Source organism: Epinephelus moara, chromosome 4 (assembly GCF_006386435.1).
Source record: "Epinephelus moara isolate mb chromosome 4, YSFRI_EMoa_1.0, whole genome shotgun sequence".
NCBI lineage: Eukaryota > Metazoa > Chordata > Actinopteri > Perciformes > Serranidae > Epinephelus > Epinephelus moara.
Window position 1 is genome coordinate 12,851,863 of NC_065509.1, and position 19,920 is coordinate 12,871,782.

The 19,920-nt window shown below is 43.6% G+C and overlaps 2 protein-coding genes across 2 annotated transcripts; both read right to left on the reverse strand.

Annotated features, from left to right (window-relative positions):
• Nucleotides 1-11,032: 11,032 nt before the first annotated feature.
• cxxc5b (CXXC finger protein 5b) lies at nucleotides 11,033-13,645 on the reverse strand. Its single transcript, XM_050042798.1, has 2 exons — nucleotides 13,485-13,645; nucleotides 11,033-12,647 (listed from the first exon to the last, which is right to left on the reverse strand). The coding sequence occupies exon 2, from the start codon at nucleotides 12,445-12,447 to the stop codon at nucleotides 11,554-11,556; it is 894 nt and encodes a 297-aa protein (XP_049898755.1). The 5' UTR covers nucleotides 12,448-12,647; nucleotides 13,485-13,645; the 3' UTR covers nucleotides 11,033-11,553.
• A 1,625-nt stretch (nucleotides 13,646-15,270) lies between these two features.
• zgc:110843 (uncharacterized protein LOC541492 homolog) lies at nucleotides 15,271-19,606 on the reverse strand. Its single transcript, XM_050042839.1, has 3 exons — nucleotides 19,421-19,606; nucleotides 17,868-18,070; nucleotides 15,271-16,214 (listed from the first exon to the last, which is right to left on the reverse strand). The coding sequence occupies exons 1-3, from the start codon at nucleotides 19,506-19,508 to the stop codon at nucleotides 16,125-16,127; spliced, it is 381 nt and encodes a 126-aa protein (XP_049898796.1). The 5' UTR covers nucleotides 19,509-19,606; the 3' UTR covers nucleotides 15,271-16,124.
• Between the last annotated feature and the right edge of the window lie 314 nt (nucleotides 19,607-19,920).

Consider the following 19,920-nt stretch of genomic DNA (forward strand, 5'->3'; position numbering starts at 1 on the left):
CAGTTTTAATAATGCTATGGCTCCAGCACATTGGATTTAACAAGAAACAATAACTATGAAGTTAAACAGCTGATTCTTCAAATTGAGGGTGTTGACATCCACAGGAAGTAAGGTACTGTAGCTCTTTATCTATTATATTTATACTTTGGTCCGAATGTCTCAACTACTATTGGATGGATTACCATGAAACTCTATACAGAGTACAGACTGTATATAAAGGTGGATAACATGACAGCTCCCGAATAGTGAAGCCCTCAGGTGACTGACTGCAGTATAGGTCATAAAGCCCGCCCTCTCTATGTTAGCGGATGGAACATGGGGCGAACTAAAAAATCTGAATACATGTCAAATAAATTTAACTTATAATTTCATTAGATAGTTCCTATTGCGCTGATGTTCAAGTGTTCATTTTTTTCATGAGTTTGGTTTTAATTATTTGTTTTATGCTATAAAAAGGGGTTTGACGTCATGATTGACAGCTGTGTGTGTGTGTGTGTGTGTGTGTGTGTCTGTCCATCGCTGTGTTCACAATCAGTGGCGCTGCTCGCTAATGGTCAGACAGGTGTATGGGCAGGAACCTGATCTTGTAAGATTGCCGCGTAATGTTATCATTGTGCTCTGGCTCCAAATGATGTCATCAGCATTGGTTGGTCAGCAGCAGTATCCGGGATATTATGGCTTTATTTTTGTACAGTGGGAGGAAGTGGAGACACATCGACCATCTGTACATACAGTTATTGGTACAGATGTTTATGTTCCCCAAAGGATGAATAAATGCCACTCGTAAAAAAACACTTGCTGCACCTTTTTATTGTTGCCAGGCAACCACCCTATCACCTCCTACCCTAAACTACCCATGTAATCTATCTGTTGTTATTTTAATTTCATTTATTTGACAGTAATTAGTAGCCAGTTACTAAATTAGACGTGCAGAGGGTAAAGTCGTATAGCTCTGGGTATCTAACAATCCCTACCACCAGTTTCTCCTCCATTGTTTACCAACTGTGAACTTGTTGTCATGACCACCATAGAGGGCCCACCTTTCAAATCATCGGATTGGACAATACAAAGAAAGCAGAGGTGACATGGGGTGCTTTTCCACTCAACTCGAGGAGTTCTTTCAGAGCACTCCGTCAAAACGCTAGGCGCCTGATCGAGGCCCTAGACTGTATAAAAGAAGTGGACATAGTTACTGTGACATCACCCACTGGTTTGTGGACTACTATTTTGAGACCTCAAGTTTGGCATTGTTAACGTCACCACCTTGATATTTTGGAGGTACTGTAGAAGTGACCATATTTGGACGTGAGGGTGGAGCTATGGGATGGATCTGAATGAGAACCTGAGGACACAACTGTGGTAGCAACTTGTCAATCACAAGGTAGCCATGGCTTATAGTGTACCCTACTTTATTACCTATTTTACTCTAAATGGAACAGTAATTTGTCAAATGAACATCATTCTGTATTGAAAAAGACTTTAAACTAGCGGTTGAAACCATAAACTCATAAGGAAAATGTTTACTGAGGTAATAACTTCAAGTGAGAAGTAGAGTCATTTTCATACTGACTTCTTTTTGCAACCAGTGAAGTCGCCCCCTGCTGGCCATTAGGAAGACACTGCACTGGCTTCACCCTTCAAATCCAGAGATAACCCCTTTATTTTAGCATGCTGCCATTACCATTTAGCTCAAAGCATGACTGTATACTTTTAGTGTTGCTTTACAAAGTTCAGTGATTTTAATGGATCAAAAATAATGAGATAGATAAGGATAAACTTTAATGACGTTATACAACTTAATTGACCTTGTAGGTTCATTCTTGACCTTGGAAATAGCAGTTCTCATCTCAAGGTCTAGTTAATTGGTTTTTCAAGAGCTATCAGCCAAATCTCACAACTGCTACCATGTGACTGAAAATACTCCCGTGTTAGGATAACACACACACAAAAAAAAAACATCTTCATGACAACAGAAACAACAGATATCATACTTGTGGCTGAATGCTCGGAATACAAGATGATTTTTTTTTTTTCTTAATCAAACATCATTTAATATTTGTTATCCAACTTTGTTAAACATCAACAGACACATTCACTGTTAGCATCCTCACTTCCTGCTTGTTCTGGGGCCTTTCCCTTCAGTCTGGACTTCAGTTAGTGAAACATGTGATCATTTGGACTGAGCCAGGGGACAGGGCATGGTCAGGTGACAGACTTGGCAAGGCAAGAAAATTACACTTTTTCTCCCTTAAAAGCGGCCATGTTTAACCTGATGACTAACCTGCATTGTGATCAAATTGGAGGGAGTGTGTATAAAAAGAGCTCCTGTGCTGGCTGGCCAGCAAGGATTCAAACACCCTCACACACTTCTACAGTTGTGAGTCAGCACTTTAACCTTGTGGTTATTGTTTCATTTTGATACAGAACCTAAAAGACTAGAGAAGGTGTCCCTGGACAAATATCGACAGACTGCACTGCAGCACTGAAGGGACATTAGATGTAAAAAAAAAAAAAAAAACTGCAGAGAAATACTAAATCCGTCTTGTAAGAACATGTGTTAGAGGTGTGCTTCGTTTCTAAGGTATGGAGTGTTTTAGCTGTAGCTACTACCTGACTAATGGGTCACATATTCCCTTTACTTGGTCACTAATTCCTCATTGAAACTCTGCTCCTGCTGACACTTTGACTTTTGTATTTTACCTTCTATTTGTTTTCCCTAATGTCTTTTGTTGGTGTGAGAAAAAGAACATATTCATGCAACTAAAAGACTGATTTGATCTAGGTTTTTTTTGTTGCATCTAACACAGTTTTGTCTGTTCATATGTTTGCAGCGTGTGCTCAGCACGCGGGGGTTGCTGATAGGGGACGACTCAGAGGAGTTGCTGATGGTGGTCACTTACACAATGATTATCTATTCAGTGGGATGCGTCAGAAAACAGCCCATCAGAGATCAAACGGAGAGCACAGAATGCTGATTAGCATGTGGTTTAGACCGAGACAGAGGGCAAGACGCCCGGGGAGACAGAGCAAATGGGAGTCAGGTCACGGGAAGCAACACGTCAGAGCCAACTCAAAAGAACTCCTCGCATTCCCTCACCACCTCCACACCCTCAGCCTCTGTGTATGTGCTGCTGTATGTGAGCAAAGAGCGTACGTGTCTGTGTGTGCGTGCATGTGTGTGTGTGTGTGTGTCCACCCATATTTCTTGAATCATGTGACTTGACACGAGCAGTCATGCACAGTGTGAAAAGCCCCACTATATATAGTAGGACAGTGTTGGGTTTCCCAGCAAAGCATTGTAGGAGACCGCTCATCTTTGTCCCCTAAGAAAGCGCATGCTGCTGACTTGTAATGTTTCTATTTACTGTAGGTGTTAAGAGTCCACCGGTGCCCCTGTTTATATTCTGTCCAGCCTGAAAGGTGAAATTAGGACACGAGAAGCACTAGTGTTTGTGCTCCTCATGTGTTGACTAAGCGCCTGCATGAAGTTAAACTTCAAAGAATATAACAAGGATTAGATATGTCTGAGACCAATAAAACGTACTGTCTGTATCTTATCTCGTTTTCTGAATGAAGTCATTGTGAAGAGATACAACGAGTCAGAAGATCAGTCAGTCCGTCAGCAGCTCTGCATTCAGCGAATAACAACACCTCAGTAGTGATGTCATTAGATTTGGCACTTAGGGGCAATGGTTTTCAAATTTGTACCCTCAGTGTTGGCCAGTTATTGAGTAAAGCCTCAGGGTGAGACAAGATAAACTGTCTGAAGTGTTTAACTGTTAATGTGAGCATTAAATTCAAGTCAGAGATTGTATGATTGGTTACCATGTGTGCAGTGTTTTCTTTCTCACATTCACTATATGTTAGGGTTAGGGTTGGGGATTAAAATAGTGTGCACTGACAAGTGAATTAAAGTTAAGTAATATACCCTTTCAGATTTCCAAACATTAAAGTCTTCCAAATTCAAAACAGCCTATTTCAAATCCGAAAAGTGTCGTATCCTCCAAGCCTGCTCTCACTGAAAAAGGATACTTATTTTTACAAAAATGCATCATGCTTTATGTACGTCAAAAAGTTGCAAACCGTTTGCCTGTAGCATTTTTTTTACAGAAAAGAAACCAAAAAATATGATTATCCCTAACCTTAAAGGGGCTCTACACAAAAATACAGAGCACATGAATTGTCTGGACATGGTTGTCAACATGGAGGTGGGTGAGCTGGTGGCTAGCTGCTAACAGTGCTAATACTATAAACAGCGCTAAACAACGGCAACAGTGCTGACAGTTAACATTGTTAACCAGGGGGAAAAGCCCCTTTCCCACTGCACAAAAAACCTGCTAACATCTGCTAACATCTGGCCTCTGAATGCAGTGGGAAAGGTTTTAATGGACATTCACACCCAGGTCAAATGACTCTGCAGTAGTGACGCTTCAGTCAGCATTGATGGGAACACAACACCCAGGTGAGCATGCTAATTTTAGCTCCTTTAGCGCCGAGATGCGATGACGGGCACACAAAACACTGTCCATCTTGGCCCAAGCAGCACTCAAACATCATTCCAAATTAGTCTGCACTGAGTTTGAAAGAGAGGCTGAATAAGTAAGAGATACATAAAAAGAAGTAACGACCTTAAAGTTTTCATAGGCCTCCACCTCTCCCTATGCTGTTTATCTGTTCTTAGGCCTGTCTGTGACGTGGAATGTGACACACCAAAACACACACACACACACACACACACACACACACACACACACACACACAGAAAGGCATACTCATCTACTGCAGAGCCGTGTACAAAGCGCTGATCTACTGGCAATAGGAAATGAGTCTATTGCCTATTTTTAGCAGGTTTATCCATGTTTAGGGGAAAGGAGTATAAGGTGGGCACGACGCTTCTGCAGCAACGCTGTCCTGATATCAGCGATAAACACTGCTTGCGCGCATAGCAGAGTGGTGGCAATGAGCTAGCCAGGGATACACACACGCACGAACACACAGCCATGACCGGACAGGCTTACCATAACAAAAAACAGAGAAGCTCGGATTACAACCCACACAGAGACGTAGTGTGACTTTATTCTCTGCTCAGGACGCCATTACTCTACTATGTTTATACATAGCAAATAGCATTTTGCTGCAATATTAATGCTCTGAATATTACATAAGGAACCTTCAACCAATATAAGCTAACCTGAACTTAAAGGGATTAAGTGATCCTTCTCTATTAAGTGGGTGCTTGTGGGGGACAGTTTACTGCACAGAAAAGGTCAAACTTTTATTTTTAGTCCTTCGTATGGGTCAAGCTAAAAAAACACAGAATTCAACATTTCCCAGAATGCAATAAATAGCATCATTTTGACAGGCACTAAAATGTAAAATTGGTGGAGTTCTCCTGACTAAACCAGAAGTTAAAGCAGCTACATTTTTAACTGGCAATCAAAGTCTCAATTTAACTCTGATGCCTCTGTATGACCTACAGAAGCAAACCAGACCATCAGCGTGAAGATTTGATATTTTTATATTGTTATTGTTAATGTGTATCCTCGGGTCAGATTTCCTGCAAAATCCAATAAAATCATTTGTGGCACACAGACCAGAAGAGTCTGTGATTACAGGCAAAGTTTGGCAGTGAGTAGCACATTAGCCAGTTAAAAGGCGGCAGGTGGAGATTTTTCATTTGGGAGTTTCATTCTGTGGTAATGGCCGACGCTGGGGCAGGTTGAGCAAAGAGAAAAAGAACAGAATTGACTGAAGACCAAAAAAAAAAAGTAACAGTGATAGAGCCTGGGTGAAAACACGAGTCAACCTTGGTCTGTCATTCAACAGATGGAGAGAACTGTAAGATTCAAAACTGATCCTGAGTTGCCGTCTTCCTCCTGGACAGGTATGTCATGCGTCTTTTTCATTTAGGCATTTGTGAAACGTAGTGGTATTACATTAATATATGAATTTACACTGGTGGCAAACAAAACAATGTTTACCTTGTTTCATCATCGTCATATTACAATGATTAATCTTCAATAGCAACAACTACATACATCACCAGGTTGCAGTCATTCATCCTGCAAACAGCTATGATTAAAAACAGAAAAAACTATCAAAAATAAGTTGCATCTCTCTGTTACTTGCATATAAAACAAATGCACATGCTAGCCAGATCAAGATCTTTGCGATAAGGGATGCTGGTGCTCATGGAAACTGCTTTTGTCCACAGGGGCTGCCAATATATACACTATCAATATCAGCACAAATTTGAATGCTCCTTGTAGAAAAATAGATGTAGCAACATTTTTGGACTAATTACATAGATATTCATTTCAAATGTCACAAAATAAAGGGCTGACATCTGTTGTAGTTTAAAACAATTGTGGAAATGTGTTTCTCTATTGGTACATTTTAAACTATGCTAACAGATTGTCTCTGTGGATTTACGGCAATGCCGGTTTTACGATTTGTTGATCCACCACTTTGGTCCACACTGACATAATTCAGCAACACAACCTAGTTGTTATATTGTCTTTGCCACAGACATTTATGTCCGCCACGGGATGACTTTTATTAACTTTGGTAATCCAATCACTTTTCATCTAGTGCCACCATCAGGCCAGTTTCTGAATTTGTATTTAGTCCTAATTTGGGGACGTCAGCATGCTAACATGCTGAACTAAGATGGTGAGCATGGTAAACATTATACCTGCTTAGCATCAGCACAGTGTAACTGTGAACATGTTAGCATGCTAACCATCATCCATCATCTAACGTCATCCATAGGGGGCGCCACAAATGGGGAAGGGAAACGAAAGATCAAAATGTTTATCTTTCACTATTTTTTACGAATACTATTACTGCTATTGATTTGAAATATTACATAAGGCCACAACTACATAACTACATAGCAAAGCCTACTAAATAATAGAGAGGCCTTTATTTCTGGGCCCCCTCCCCAGCTCGTTACACTTTACCTGCTCCCTGGGGGAGATGGGTTCACGTGATGGACATCTAATGAACCCTGAAACACACTGAATCTTTAGCCCCTTTTACACTGCCCGATTTTCCAGGAATGTTGGGCCGTTTTGCCTGCCAGCTGCGAGCGTTTAGACACACAGAGGCAGAATGGGGAGTTGATCCGAGGTGCCCAATTTTCCGCCTTGTAGGGTAGTCATATTGGCAGAACCCTTTTAGTTTAAACAGACCAAGGCGGCCTTCCGCAACGGGAGGGGCTGTTGAAGACTTGTGGGAGGAGCTGTTGATAACGCCGCACCTGCGACCCACTGGCGGTGGATAAACAGGAAACAGCTGATAGCAGGAATTAGCAAGCAGCTAGTAGCAAGAGGGAAACGCAAACCTGACAGACACTGTAAAGATGAGCAACTGGGGAGACAAGGAATTGTGCGCCCTCCTTGTCCTTGCAAACAAAGAGGCCATTAACCGTCAGATGACGGGGACGGTGAAGAACGAGCCGACTTACGAGAGAATCGCCGAAGGAATGACCAGCTGCGGCTTCCCTCCCACGTCACTGTTTACGTCACACGCTGAGCTAAACATTTTTATACTTGCTCACGCCCCCCATTGCCCCGAAAAAGGCACATTCTGTATAAACAAAAGTAGGCAGGCGGCATTTTGCCGCACTCCCTGATTATGTTTTTATACTGCCAATGCTTAAAGAAGACTGATTGGGCTTTCCTGCAAATTTGCACAAGTCCTGTTTAAAAAGGGCTAATATCATGTCAAAACAACAGAAGCTCTCTGGTGCCTACTCACTTACCACTACACTACTGAGAGGAGTGTATGTGGAGAGAAAGACCATGAAAAACAACAAATCCGTGCTGAAATCAGCAGGAGGAGAGCTAATTGTCGTTACCTCTGAGCAGCTGGTGGACACAACAAACAGATCATGGAGGCTATATTGATTATTGTATTGATTATATTGATATATTGGCAAAGGTAAATTCTAATTTTCTCACGATGTGTTGAATGTAATCTTGTAAAATGTAGGTTTTGGAAATAAACTTGAATAAATCTGTATAAAAAAAACAATAAAGCTGTTTGAGGGAGAAATTTGTTGATGTTTTCACAGCAATATAAAACAGATATAAGAGAGGGAATTATTAAGTGTAATGTATAGTAAAAAGGCTTTCTGCTCATTTTTTAAAATATAACAAAAAACAAAGGACACACAAATATAAAAACATTGGTATCATCACACATCAGGGGGGCACCGGGGGGAGACTTGCCTAGGGCACCAAATGTGCTAGGACCACCACTGATGCTAATGATAGCATTTAGCTCAGAGCACCTGTGGGTCTAAGTACAGCTATCATGGCTGTAGACTCTCAGTCATGTTCATGTTAAACAAAACAGTTATACACTGAGATGGGATTGAACAGATCCACATTTGTGACATTCAGAATATGCAGCTGTTTTGGGATCAAAAAGATTAAATTAGAAAATAAATAAGCTCTGTGTTTTTCTGTGGAGTATCCTAAATTTGATTAAACATGCTTTCCTCAATAGCCTGCATTATTTGAGATCAGCAGGCAAATCGATACTGTATGACATTTCTCAAGTTGCTAGTCATTGATACAATTTATTATAATCACCATTTATTGTATTAATTAATAATTTACTTGAACAGTGAATTCATAGACACTATCAAAGTTAAAGCCGTCACGTGACTGACATTACAGCTCTGCTCATGACGTGCCGCTCTGATTAAAAGGTGGGAATCCTGCAACATTGCAAGCAACTTTTAGCTCAAGATTCACTGACAAAAATCAATTCCACATCATGAGGGGGTGTGAAGAGAAGCCATGATGAAATATCACTGCAGGCAGACTTTATCACCATGCTTTGCCTAACTTCCTGGAACCCCTGTGCCTTTTTTAAAATCAGCAGCAGGCTAAAGATTAACAGGATTTTGTGTACACATTACCTCCGCCACGAACAGCATGTAAACCTGCCTGAAGATCAAAATGTCAGAATGTTTTGGGAGCTAAATTTCGTTTAGACAGGCTGAGTCTAAATTTCTGGTAGAGAAGTCTTTCTTAATTTCACAAGGACTATAATATGTTATATCTTAAAGGTATTTAATAGTCTTTGGGTTTGTCTTTCATAGGCAGCATAAGCCCAAAGCAGAAGTAGATGGTGTTTTTTATAGAAGTCCGTCTATACTGAATCCACCTTTAACAGCTTTAAGGGTCAAAGGTCAAGGGTCCCCTTTGACCCCAGTGTCACCAAAATACAACCTGAGGGCAGATGAGCCTGAGCTTTTCAGAGATGTAAGAAGCCATTGTGTTTGGGCTTGGGACTAACGTGTTTCCCATGTGAATAAAAGTGAACACAAATGGATAACAGAGGCGTAATGAGGAATGATCTCAGAAAGATGCTGTTTCTGCAAAGCTGTTACACATTTTCTAACACTGGGGATACGGCCAATGGAGGGAGAAAAAAATCACAATGAGACACAGTGTCTCCGAGCAGACGCAGTGGCCAAAATTTCAAAGGTCTGGCTCGTGAGTGAGGGTCCGCCCAGCTCCAGCGCAGGTTGCCTTGGGCTGGCAGGTTGTTCCACTGCAGTGTGTGTGAGAGGAGTTTTTCTCCAGAGTGGGCAGGGCTGCTGGTGCTAACATATGTAAGCTCCACGGGGGTCTGTGACGGCACACACCGGCTATCTGGACAATGCATCCGTCATTAACCCCCGTCTCCCTGCGTCCCTGTCTCGCTGCGCTTCATTCGGCCTCCATCACTGCGCCCGCACTCAGAATCTCACACTCATCTCTCCTTTCTCTCTTTGTCTGGCCCACGTTATCTTCATCCCCTGCTGTCCATCTCCCCGTCCTCCTCCCTGCATATCTCTCTCTTTCTCTTTTCTCTCCCCCTGTGGCCTGCTTTTCATCTCTCCCAGTTTCACCCACTCTCTCTTACCCCCCTCTCATCCCTTCTCCCTCTCTGCCCTTCACCACGTCTCTTTCTCCCCCCCTTCACCCTCNGTGACGAGAACAGGGAGGGGGGATTAAGCTCCAAATCACTAGAAAGGCACCGAAGAGAGAGGGGGAGAGAGAGAGAAAGGGGAAAAAAAAGCTGCAGATCCAAGAATTTGAAATTCCCCCTTTGTCTGGGAGATGAAGAAACACTAGACTGTGGACTTTAACTAAAAGACTGTGTGTTCCTCATTCAGTGGAAGCGTTGCAATAGCATGATGTTGGAGCTCACTGCTTTTCTCCATGAGTTGGCAGTGTCCTGCGTTGGCTGGCGTGCTGCGCTTTCTCCCTCTCTCTCTCTCTCTCTCCCTGCCTGACAAACACGCACACACACAGACGCACACACATACACAACCCCCACACCCCCACAGATGCACACACACACACACACACACACACACACACACACACGCACAGTCCCTCTGCGATCCCCCTGACTGAAGGCACACAGGAAGTGCAGCCGTGGCCCAATTATAGCGTGACACCTCGGGCCGGCCGTTGCCATGGTTACGTCTTCCCTGCGGTCCCCTGGAGTGTGGCGCCGAGGAAGAAGGTCTTATCACATCAGCCATCGTTACGGCAACAAGCAAAAACCCACCCTGTAGCCTCAGTCCAGCTGGCTGTGTATTTTGTTTATAATGTGTGTGTGTGTGTGTGTGAGTGTGTGAGAGAGAGAGAGAGAGAGAGAGAGTGTGTCTATATATGATCTTCACTTGTGAATAAAAAGGGAAATTGCATCAGTGTGTGAACGGAGTGTTTGTGATTGTGTGTGCGTGTCAGGTTAGGTGTGTTCGAGTGCATGCACTGGACTTGCCAAGGCAGCGTGTAGGTGTGTTTGTGTGTGTGTGTCTGTGGGGTTGCGATAAGGCTCTCAGCCACACCATTAGGTGACTCATAATCCACACAACCTCACACATACACATGAACACACGTGTGTGCATGTGTACGAGCAGAAACACGGTGGCTAACAGACACACACACCCAATTAAATATGAACACACACATACACACACACACACAGATGTAGTATAAACCCAGCCTGTAGACAAGTGCACATGGCCAATTTCTTTTATTTCAAAAGGGCAAACAGAGCTATACAGTACAAGTTGCACATGAAATAATTTAGCCTAGGCTGAACTCATTCATTTCTTACTGATGCAGTGACGTCAGAACAACAGAAACAAAACTCCCCATTAGAAACAAAACATTTGGCTCCTTTTTTTTATGTTGAAACACAATACATCCAAACTGGAAAGGGATGTAAAAAAAGACATAATGTTTTCCAGATATTTACAGTCTATTTACAGCATTTTTGTCGTCACCTAAATATTGACACACATTGGTATCCTTCTTTCTCTCCTCTCCAATTCACTGATTGTCAAAAGAAAGGATGGGAACGAGTGTGGACATTCTTAAACGGAGCTGCAGCTCCTCATTAAACACAAGATCCGAGGATCTTTGAACCACAGTCCGAGTATGTTAACATGGTGTCCTGTGTGTTTTTGTCAAACTGCAGCTCCTCAACAATCATCCAACCAGGATCCTCTGACAAATGCTGCCACCACATACATTACTATCCGTCCAAGGCGCCGTTGCTTCTCTCCTGTGCCAGACCCAAAGTAAAGTCGGAGCCCCTTAGATCAAACCCAGACACTCTGCTCTCAAACCCAGGACCTCCCGGCTTCCTCTTCAGCTCCTCGCACTTCCTGTATTTACAGATCTGGTGTCCCCTCTTGCGATTGCGGCAGCTGCTGCACTGTTCGCAGTTCGTCTGACGCCGACAAGGTACGCACTCCCCGCACCTCTTCCTCTTCCTCCTCCCTCCGCTGCCCCCGCCCAGAGAGCCAGGAGAGTAGCCCTCGGCCACCAGCCCTTCGATGCCCTCAGCACCCATGGCCGCACTCCTCCAGTGGCCTCCCCCCATCTGGAAGCCTGCCAGGGGGAACAGAGCGGGGCTGAAGGGGAACCAGGCACCCAGGAAGGGTTGGAAGTCAGTGCCACATCCAGAGGAGTCCTCTTCCTCCTCCTCAGGCCCTGATCCACCTCCCTCCCCGTCCCCGTTCCCCCCCTTTGCCTCTGCAGCCTCCCTTTTAGCTGGCTGGCTGCTCTGTGCACCCAGGCCGGCCTGCTCTGTGGTGGCGGGGGTCAGAGCCAGCAGCCCGGCGCGCATCAGCAGCTCTGCGGCGTGGGCCAGGTGGAGCCCGCTGGGTGACTCCCACATGTCAGGCCAGGAGGGGGCCCGGCGAGGCTTAGTGTGCGCAGGCTGGGCGGCCCGCTGCTGGGTCGGGGAGGGCTGGATCAGGCCTTTGACATCCACGGCTGGGGAAGGGGTGGAGATGTAATGGGAGAGGCTGTAGGGGTGGTTGGAGCGCTTTAGGCTGGGTCTCAGTGGCTCATTGGGGATTTTAGCGCTGCTGTGGGCCTGATCTGGGGAGGAAGGGCCAGCGATGTCTACGGCAGTGGACATAGCAGTGGCTGTGTGTGGGGGTGTCTGTCCTAGTGTGTGTGTGTGTGTGTATGTGTGTGTGTGGGAGGAGAGGTGAGGGAGAAGGGGATTGAAGCCGATGCGGGGTTGACAACCGTCCTGCTGTTACTTCAGCCAAAATGGCAAGCCTTGGCCTGTGTCCCTATTCCCATTCTCTGCAGCAGCCTCAGAGTCCTGGAGAGCTAGAAATGAATGGGGGATGAAGAGAGGAAGGTTAAGAATAGAAATGTTGGAGAGACGGATACAGAAAGAGAGTAAACAGAGGAGATTAGACTGGAAGATATTGCTCAGCCAGCGCCACTAAACACTGTCAGAGACTCAGAGTGTGGAGGATCTGTGTTTAAAGAGAAAAACAACATATATGTATATCATTTCAGAAATAAACAGCTTGAATAGAGATGATCAGAGCCATGTATGAGACAGTGCATGGCTTGCCCATGATTTCCGCATACAGGAGGCAGTATCCCTTTAAGAATTTCACGGTATATCAATGCAATCAATAACAGAGCGACAACAATATGCAAAGATATGCGCATATGCGCAGGTCAAATGTGGAGCGCGCTTTTCAAATACATTTTGACGACTGCTGTTATGTGTGCCAGCCAAAGCTTAAGCTTCACGAAGGAAGACTAAATAGAGGACCGTAAAAAAACAGGCTGTCTTTTGTCTGGTATCGACGACGAGGAGCGAGGTGCGCAACGATGCGGTTGCTGTGGATAAAAAAAGACCAGGCTATATTCCATGTCCACATTTGTAGCAAATCTACTCCAGTGATTAAACACGGGACATATATGTTGTTACAGGACAACAGTGTGAAGCCTTTTATGGGTCGATTGGGAAACCCGATCGATCATTTCACCGTAATTAAGGTTACCTAAGAAGACGGTGCTCGACCGACGCCACGACGAGCTGACCACAGTCCGAGTGGTCGCTGCGACACGGCGCTGCGCGCAGGAAAAGGCGACAAAACCAAAACAGCGAAAATCAACAGGAAGTATGGGTAAAACGTCTCCCCTTACCTTCTAAATACGGTCCAAACTCTCCTGTCAAACATATGATGAAGTCATGAACTAATGGCGTGGTGATTGTAGTGTATATGGACGGCGGAGCTGCCGATTCCTCCTCCACCTCTCCGTCCCGGAGGGTCTGCAAACACTCTGCACGGAATTTGGGGGCGTCGCTCAAAATGCGAAGTGGACTCTGCAGCCGAGACCGTGGTCAGAGCGACCCCATAATATCCACAGGAACACTTGAACATACACGTACAGCTGTCAGTATCAATATTATAGGAGGAAAAATTAAAGCCGGCATTAACAGGCTGTGTGTCTGTCCCACTCTCCAATACAGCCTGTGTGTTAATGATGGGCGTTACTACCAAGGGATACCTATTATCACTATGTCATATAAATATTTACCCAACATGTAAACACAGCAACACTAATAAATAAAAACTTTTATCAACATTTTTTAATTTATTTTTTAGGACGTGGACATTATTTATTACAGCTGTCTAATGTTATGACAATACATATAAAGCTCCCTCCTAATAAACTGGCATATGAAAATTGCATTTACAATTCTTGTTTAGTGAATAAAATAACCTGTGGGTTATGTGTTAAAACATGGGATCTAGACTGTGAAGAGTGGAACCAGAATTACAGTCAATACCTAATTTATAATTAGCCTAATTTAAAACACACAGCTAAGTATACAGTGGCAAATTAGTGATGATAGGATCTTCATCTTTTAGTTTACCTGGAACAGCACATTTATCAACCACAATAGAGTGCAAATGTATCAGATATTGCTAAAAAAAAAAAAAAAAAAGTATTTTTTATTTTCAGTTTGCCTACATGCTGTTATAATATATTTTAAAAATGCACTATAAGAAAGGATAATAAAAGCAGTAAAATAAAATTAATAACTGCTAAGGGGGGGAAAAGCATATTTTTAGTCTTAATTATAAGTTGTATCTAAACCGGAAGTCCGTGTCACATACCTTTCCATTACAGGTACACTGTTATTCATTAAGGGCATTATGTTGGCCTCTGTGTAACATGTGGTGACATTAATAGTCGTCTATTCTTACATTTAAAAAAAATATAGTGGTTGAAAAATAAAAACTATTTGTCACGAAACAAACTCGCTCTGTGAATCACGTCACTTGTCTTTTAGCAGTCACAGTGTGTTAGCATGATTAGCCTCCATGCTAATGTCGCTGTGCTCCGGTGATACCCTCCCTCCCTCCCTCCCTCTCGGTGTCGAGCTGTCTGTTAAAGGTGACTCCTCACACGGGGACGGTGGAGTCCACTCCACCTCTTGTGAGAGCCCTCCGTTGCATCTGGCACGCAGCCAGATACCTCGTGCGTGTGTCTGTGTGTGTACGTGCGTGCGTGTGCGTGTCACTATGGGAGCAGGGGCCCACCGTACTCGCGTACACTGTCTGGCCTGGACTATCCGTGTAAACACAGCGTCTTCTAGTGGTCACCACAAATACTGCCACATCTTAAAATGGCCACTGGTGCTGGTGGACACTGCAGCACGGCAGCCCCCCTCACCTCCAGCCAAGGCCTCACACACACACACACACACAGGTCCCACTGCAGTCACCACACAGAGCTGTTTACTCATTATCCCTGTCCACTGTTAATCCATAAACACACCGCTCTGCCTGGCTGCTAACAGAGGTGAAGTTGTTCAGCAGAGTGCATTTGATCCTGTGGTTAAAAACAAACAAATGCAGAGTTTGGCCCCTGGCCCTGCAGCGAGAAATGCCTCCCGAAAATAATCCACAAAGCCGACAAATCAGATCACTCATTTAGTTTTATTCACAATATACAGAACAATGAATCAAGTCAGACAAACCGCAGCCAGTAGAAAATAAATCTAATGAAAAAAGCAAAATATATCCTTTATAAGCAGAGTTCTGCACACTTTACAGATTACATACAAGTTTTCTCAGAAAGCAGACGGTCACTGGTTACAAACAGCAGATAGTGTCTCAACACCTCTTAAGATTGGATATTATTATTTCATTAAAGACAAAAACAGAACTTAAACTTCTGTTTAATAAAGCAGCTCTTAGTGCAAAAATCATAACGTGGAACATTCTTATGTGTGCGTTCAGACTGTGGGGCGTGGGCTCTAGATTTTACTGTAAGGCCTTTGCTGAATTTAAATGAAATACTGGATTGACTGAGGCAAAGAGCTGCAAGTTCATTGTGTCTCCACCTGCTCCCACCTGAAGGAGCGGAGAAGGAAGGGGACACAGGTGACGCCAGACGTGAAGGTACGGTACCTGCGTGGTGAAATATTTCACTTCAATCAGGTCAGAGAGAATTTAAACTACACACTAAGTAGGCTGAAATGCAGCCGTGCAGTCACAGTACCTCCGTGTCTGACGGTGCTGATTGTCAAAGTCCCTTCCTTATCGCTCCACGAATGACCTCTGATTTCAAAGTCATGTCGACTGATGTAAAAAAAAATTTGAAAGTATAAAATCAAAATTCACAACATTTTCAGCACTTTGAGTTTTTGTTCTGGGCTATGAAGAATATGCACTGTTCAATTGTGACAGCATCATACCGTAACCATCAGTGTGACACTGCTATGATGATGATGATAAATTATTTGACAAACGGGGGTGAGGTTTAAGTGGCTTAAGCATCCTTCTTTTTGATGATGAGCGGTCCGACGTTGTCCCCGGTTTCCTCGTTGTGTTTGGTGTGGGCTCCGTCGCAGAAAGGGAACTGTAAGCAGAACGCACCGTGTTAGTGGGAAAACAAGTCGCTCTTATCAAGTCGACGCCCTTTGCACTTTATGATATGAGAGAACACTGTTAGCCAATGCTGAGTCAATCTCCCCAAAGTCACCTGAAGCTATGACAGAGAAACAAGATCAATGTAATCAGCTTTCAGGCAGACATGTTAACTGTATCACCCTGACCGAAGACTGTTCTTATCTTTATTCTAGTCTTCTAATCCCCAGTGGTTATAAAGAGTCAAATTATTTAACACGGCAAACTTGGGGCATCTAGCGCTGAGGATGTAGAATTAAATCATCTACCATGTGCCAAGCTTGTGGGACAGCAATGTTGACTGACGTGAAAACATTAACGGCATTATCTAGAGCCAGTGTTTGGTTTGTCTGTTCTGGGCTACTGTAGGAAAACATGGCAGACTCTTTGGAAGAGGACCTGCACCGTTATGTACTGATCAACAGCTCATTCTAAGGTAACGAAAACACAATTCTTATTGTCAAGTGATTATAAACTAATGAAAACACTGACATAAATATTACATACCATTTATAGGGTAGCAGCAGTAAACCAGTTTAAAGGTATACCATGGTATGAAAATCATACAGTGCACATTTGCTTATCTACGATATTGAAAAACATATGCAACCGGACCTGCATGTGCACATCTCTTTTCCTACTTAGACTATTTACACATACTTTCATTAAAAAAATAGTTTCAAGTTTCCATTTACAAAAAAACCCCTTCTGTTTTCAATGCTTTAAGGGTCACTGTAACTGATAGTGAAAATAGTAATCATGTCATAGCGCAGCGTTTCTCAATCCTGGTCCTCAGGGACCCCTGCCCTGCATGTTTTAGGTGTTTCCCTGCTCTAGCACACCTGATTCAAATGATCAAGTCGTCACCAGGGTTCTGCAGAGGCTTCATGATGAGCTGATCATTTCAGTCAGGTGTGTTGGCGCAGGGAAGCATCTAAAACACACAGGGCAGTGGTCCCTGAGGACCAGGATTGAGAAATGCTGTCATAGCGTATACCCTTAAACCAGGGTATTTACCGAGAATGTGATTGTATTAGAATATCTCATATCGTTGCAATCCTACTGCCAATAGATGCCCCTAAATCCTACATACTGGAGCTTTTGGTGATGCCTTAAACTTTGATTTTCCTTGTTCTTTATTCTATGTTCAATAGAAAAATTGCAGATCTTGTTCATGCAGAGGATTTTCCAACATCTCGAGGACTCCAAGTACCACTTGGGTCTATAATTTTAAAATATAACACCTACACAAAATGGTAGCTGCCCACTCCCTTCTTACAAAAGCTAGAAATCAGTGTTACCAAGTGCTTAATTTACTCCTGCTTAGCACTTTAGCCAACACTACTGACAGCCTCTGATATGGTTTGCGGAGCTCTTTGAGTTGAAAGTGGTGCTGATATTGATGATTTAGCAGTCAAAGCCTGTCTGTGACATCACTGACTGAGATGTGAACAGAAATGCAACATGTGTGAAAAGTCTGAGGTAGGTAGTTACAATAGTTTTGTACCCTTGATGGGTAGATTTGATCTCATAGCATGTCAAATACCAGGTACTCAAAGCTTAAGTGTAATTATAAATCCCTCTGAAGCAGCTGCTGAGGCCTGACCTTCTTTGACTTCCAGCAGCGGCAGTACACAGCCTTGGTGCCGATGTCCTCCATGTCGAAGCTGTGGACCACTTTGGGGCTATCTTTGCTGACCGATGTGTTCACCAGGCCCTTTTTACAGCTCCGCCCGTTCAGGTAATGGCTGACGAGGAAACCTCCGACAGCTGCAACCACCGCGACCGGCACTGCCACTATAAAATGCTCTGGAGAGAGACAGAGAGTGAGTCACGATGTGCCTACAGAAGGCTGCTTTATTGCCAAAATACACCTGTCTGTTTACGGCTCGGTGAAGAAGTTACAGCCAGTTTTTCTTTGTATGCTATAAAATGTGAGTGGACAAAAAATGAGAAACACCTCCCAAATTTATTGCAATTTAAATCAGTGTTACCACCAACCATAGTCTCCATCATGACCAGAGATGACCTCTCTGACGCAGGGTCAACAACAGGCTACACAAAAACAGGATTTACTGCATGTCTAATTTACTGGCTTGTGTTACACAGCAGTCTGAGTGACTTCAGGGTTTATGGTATCCAACTGCCCATATAAGCACTTAATCACTAATCCTATGTAAACTATGGTCTCTGTATGTTTCTGTAGGTCAAGGCTCTTCAAAGCCTGTAAGTCATAATTGCAGTATTTGCTCCACTATTTCAGCCTGTCGACATTTGTTTCACTAAAAACAAATATCCTCCCTCACATAGACTTACTGTACGTTGCATCAATTTGTGATCTAAACTGGTTCACACTTTGGTGATGCATAGAAACAGAAACTAAATCCTATTTCCAGCTTTCACCAGTTGAGAAGAAACAAACGAATTTTAAGGTTTTTGATGCCTCACAGATTTGTCAAATTTAGAGACAGACTTGTCATCCTGGATCAAGACTAAATCTCTCTCCCTACAGCTTCGCCATGTTGCATCATCAGAGGAAGGGCCTGTCTATTGGATACAGACAAAACTAAATTATGCGCGGTGCCTTTGCGTTGTGACCGTTTTTGCAAGGAGGATTATCCAGGTCCACTGAGCATCACATGATGTCGAGTCCTCAGACAAGAGGACCAGGGGGGCCTGCTGTCAGTCTGGATCAGCAGGTTCAGTGATTAGCTGCTTTGCTAGAGAGGCTAGAGGCAATGATAACTACGATACTCCTACAGTAGGTGATGGGATCGCCTTCAAGTATGGCCTCGGCTGATGGTCCAAACTATTTGAGTGACCGTCTAAAGTTGGAAACACAACATGTGGCTGGCTGACCAGTTAGCTAGCTGAGTGGCTGTTAGCCAGCTAACGTCAAGGAGCGGCTGTTGATACAGTAGCTAATGAGTAACTCTTTTTTAGAAACTAGATAATTATTTAAAGACGTGTATTAAACTCACTAGTAGTCTCCATAAAGCCGCGATGTAGCATACAAAAAAAATCTTCTACCGTACTGTTAGCTCTTACACGGCTCGGGTAATGTTAGGTCACAGACACGCTGAGTTTACATGGAGTGACAAACGAAAACACAACACGCATTTAATGCTACCATGCTATTAGCTAGCTTCAATACTTTACCTTTTGTTATCGTGAGTCCCGAGCTGGGTGCCTGGGGCAGCGGAGGCATTGGCAACTGTGGCAAAGATGGAAAACCTGGGGTTGACATGTTTTCCGTGGACGGTGTGTTATTTGTGGATAGCTCTCAGCAGCAAGGTCAACCGGGGAGTCTTATCTGAACTCTGTCTGCTCCACAAGCGCCGAGCTCGGCCCTCGGCATCCTACGTCACTGTGCTGCAGCCAATCAGGTGTGAGGAGGGGAGAGCGATGCGCTGCCAGAGCAAGATAGTAAACCTCAACGAACTTCCGGCTTCGCTCTAATGCTGTTTTGGAATACTACTCCTACAACTACAATATATCTCATTCATGTTCCATTAATGTTCTTTACCCGCATATTTTAAATATCACGGGTTACACGTTACCATTTTCGAAGAGCTCGTGCTTGTGTTAAATCTTATTTACTTACTTTAATTGTAAATTTCATTCTTAACAGTGAGAACAGTAATTTGATATGTTAATTT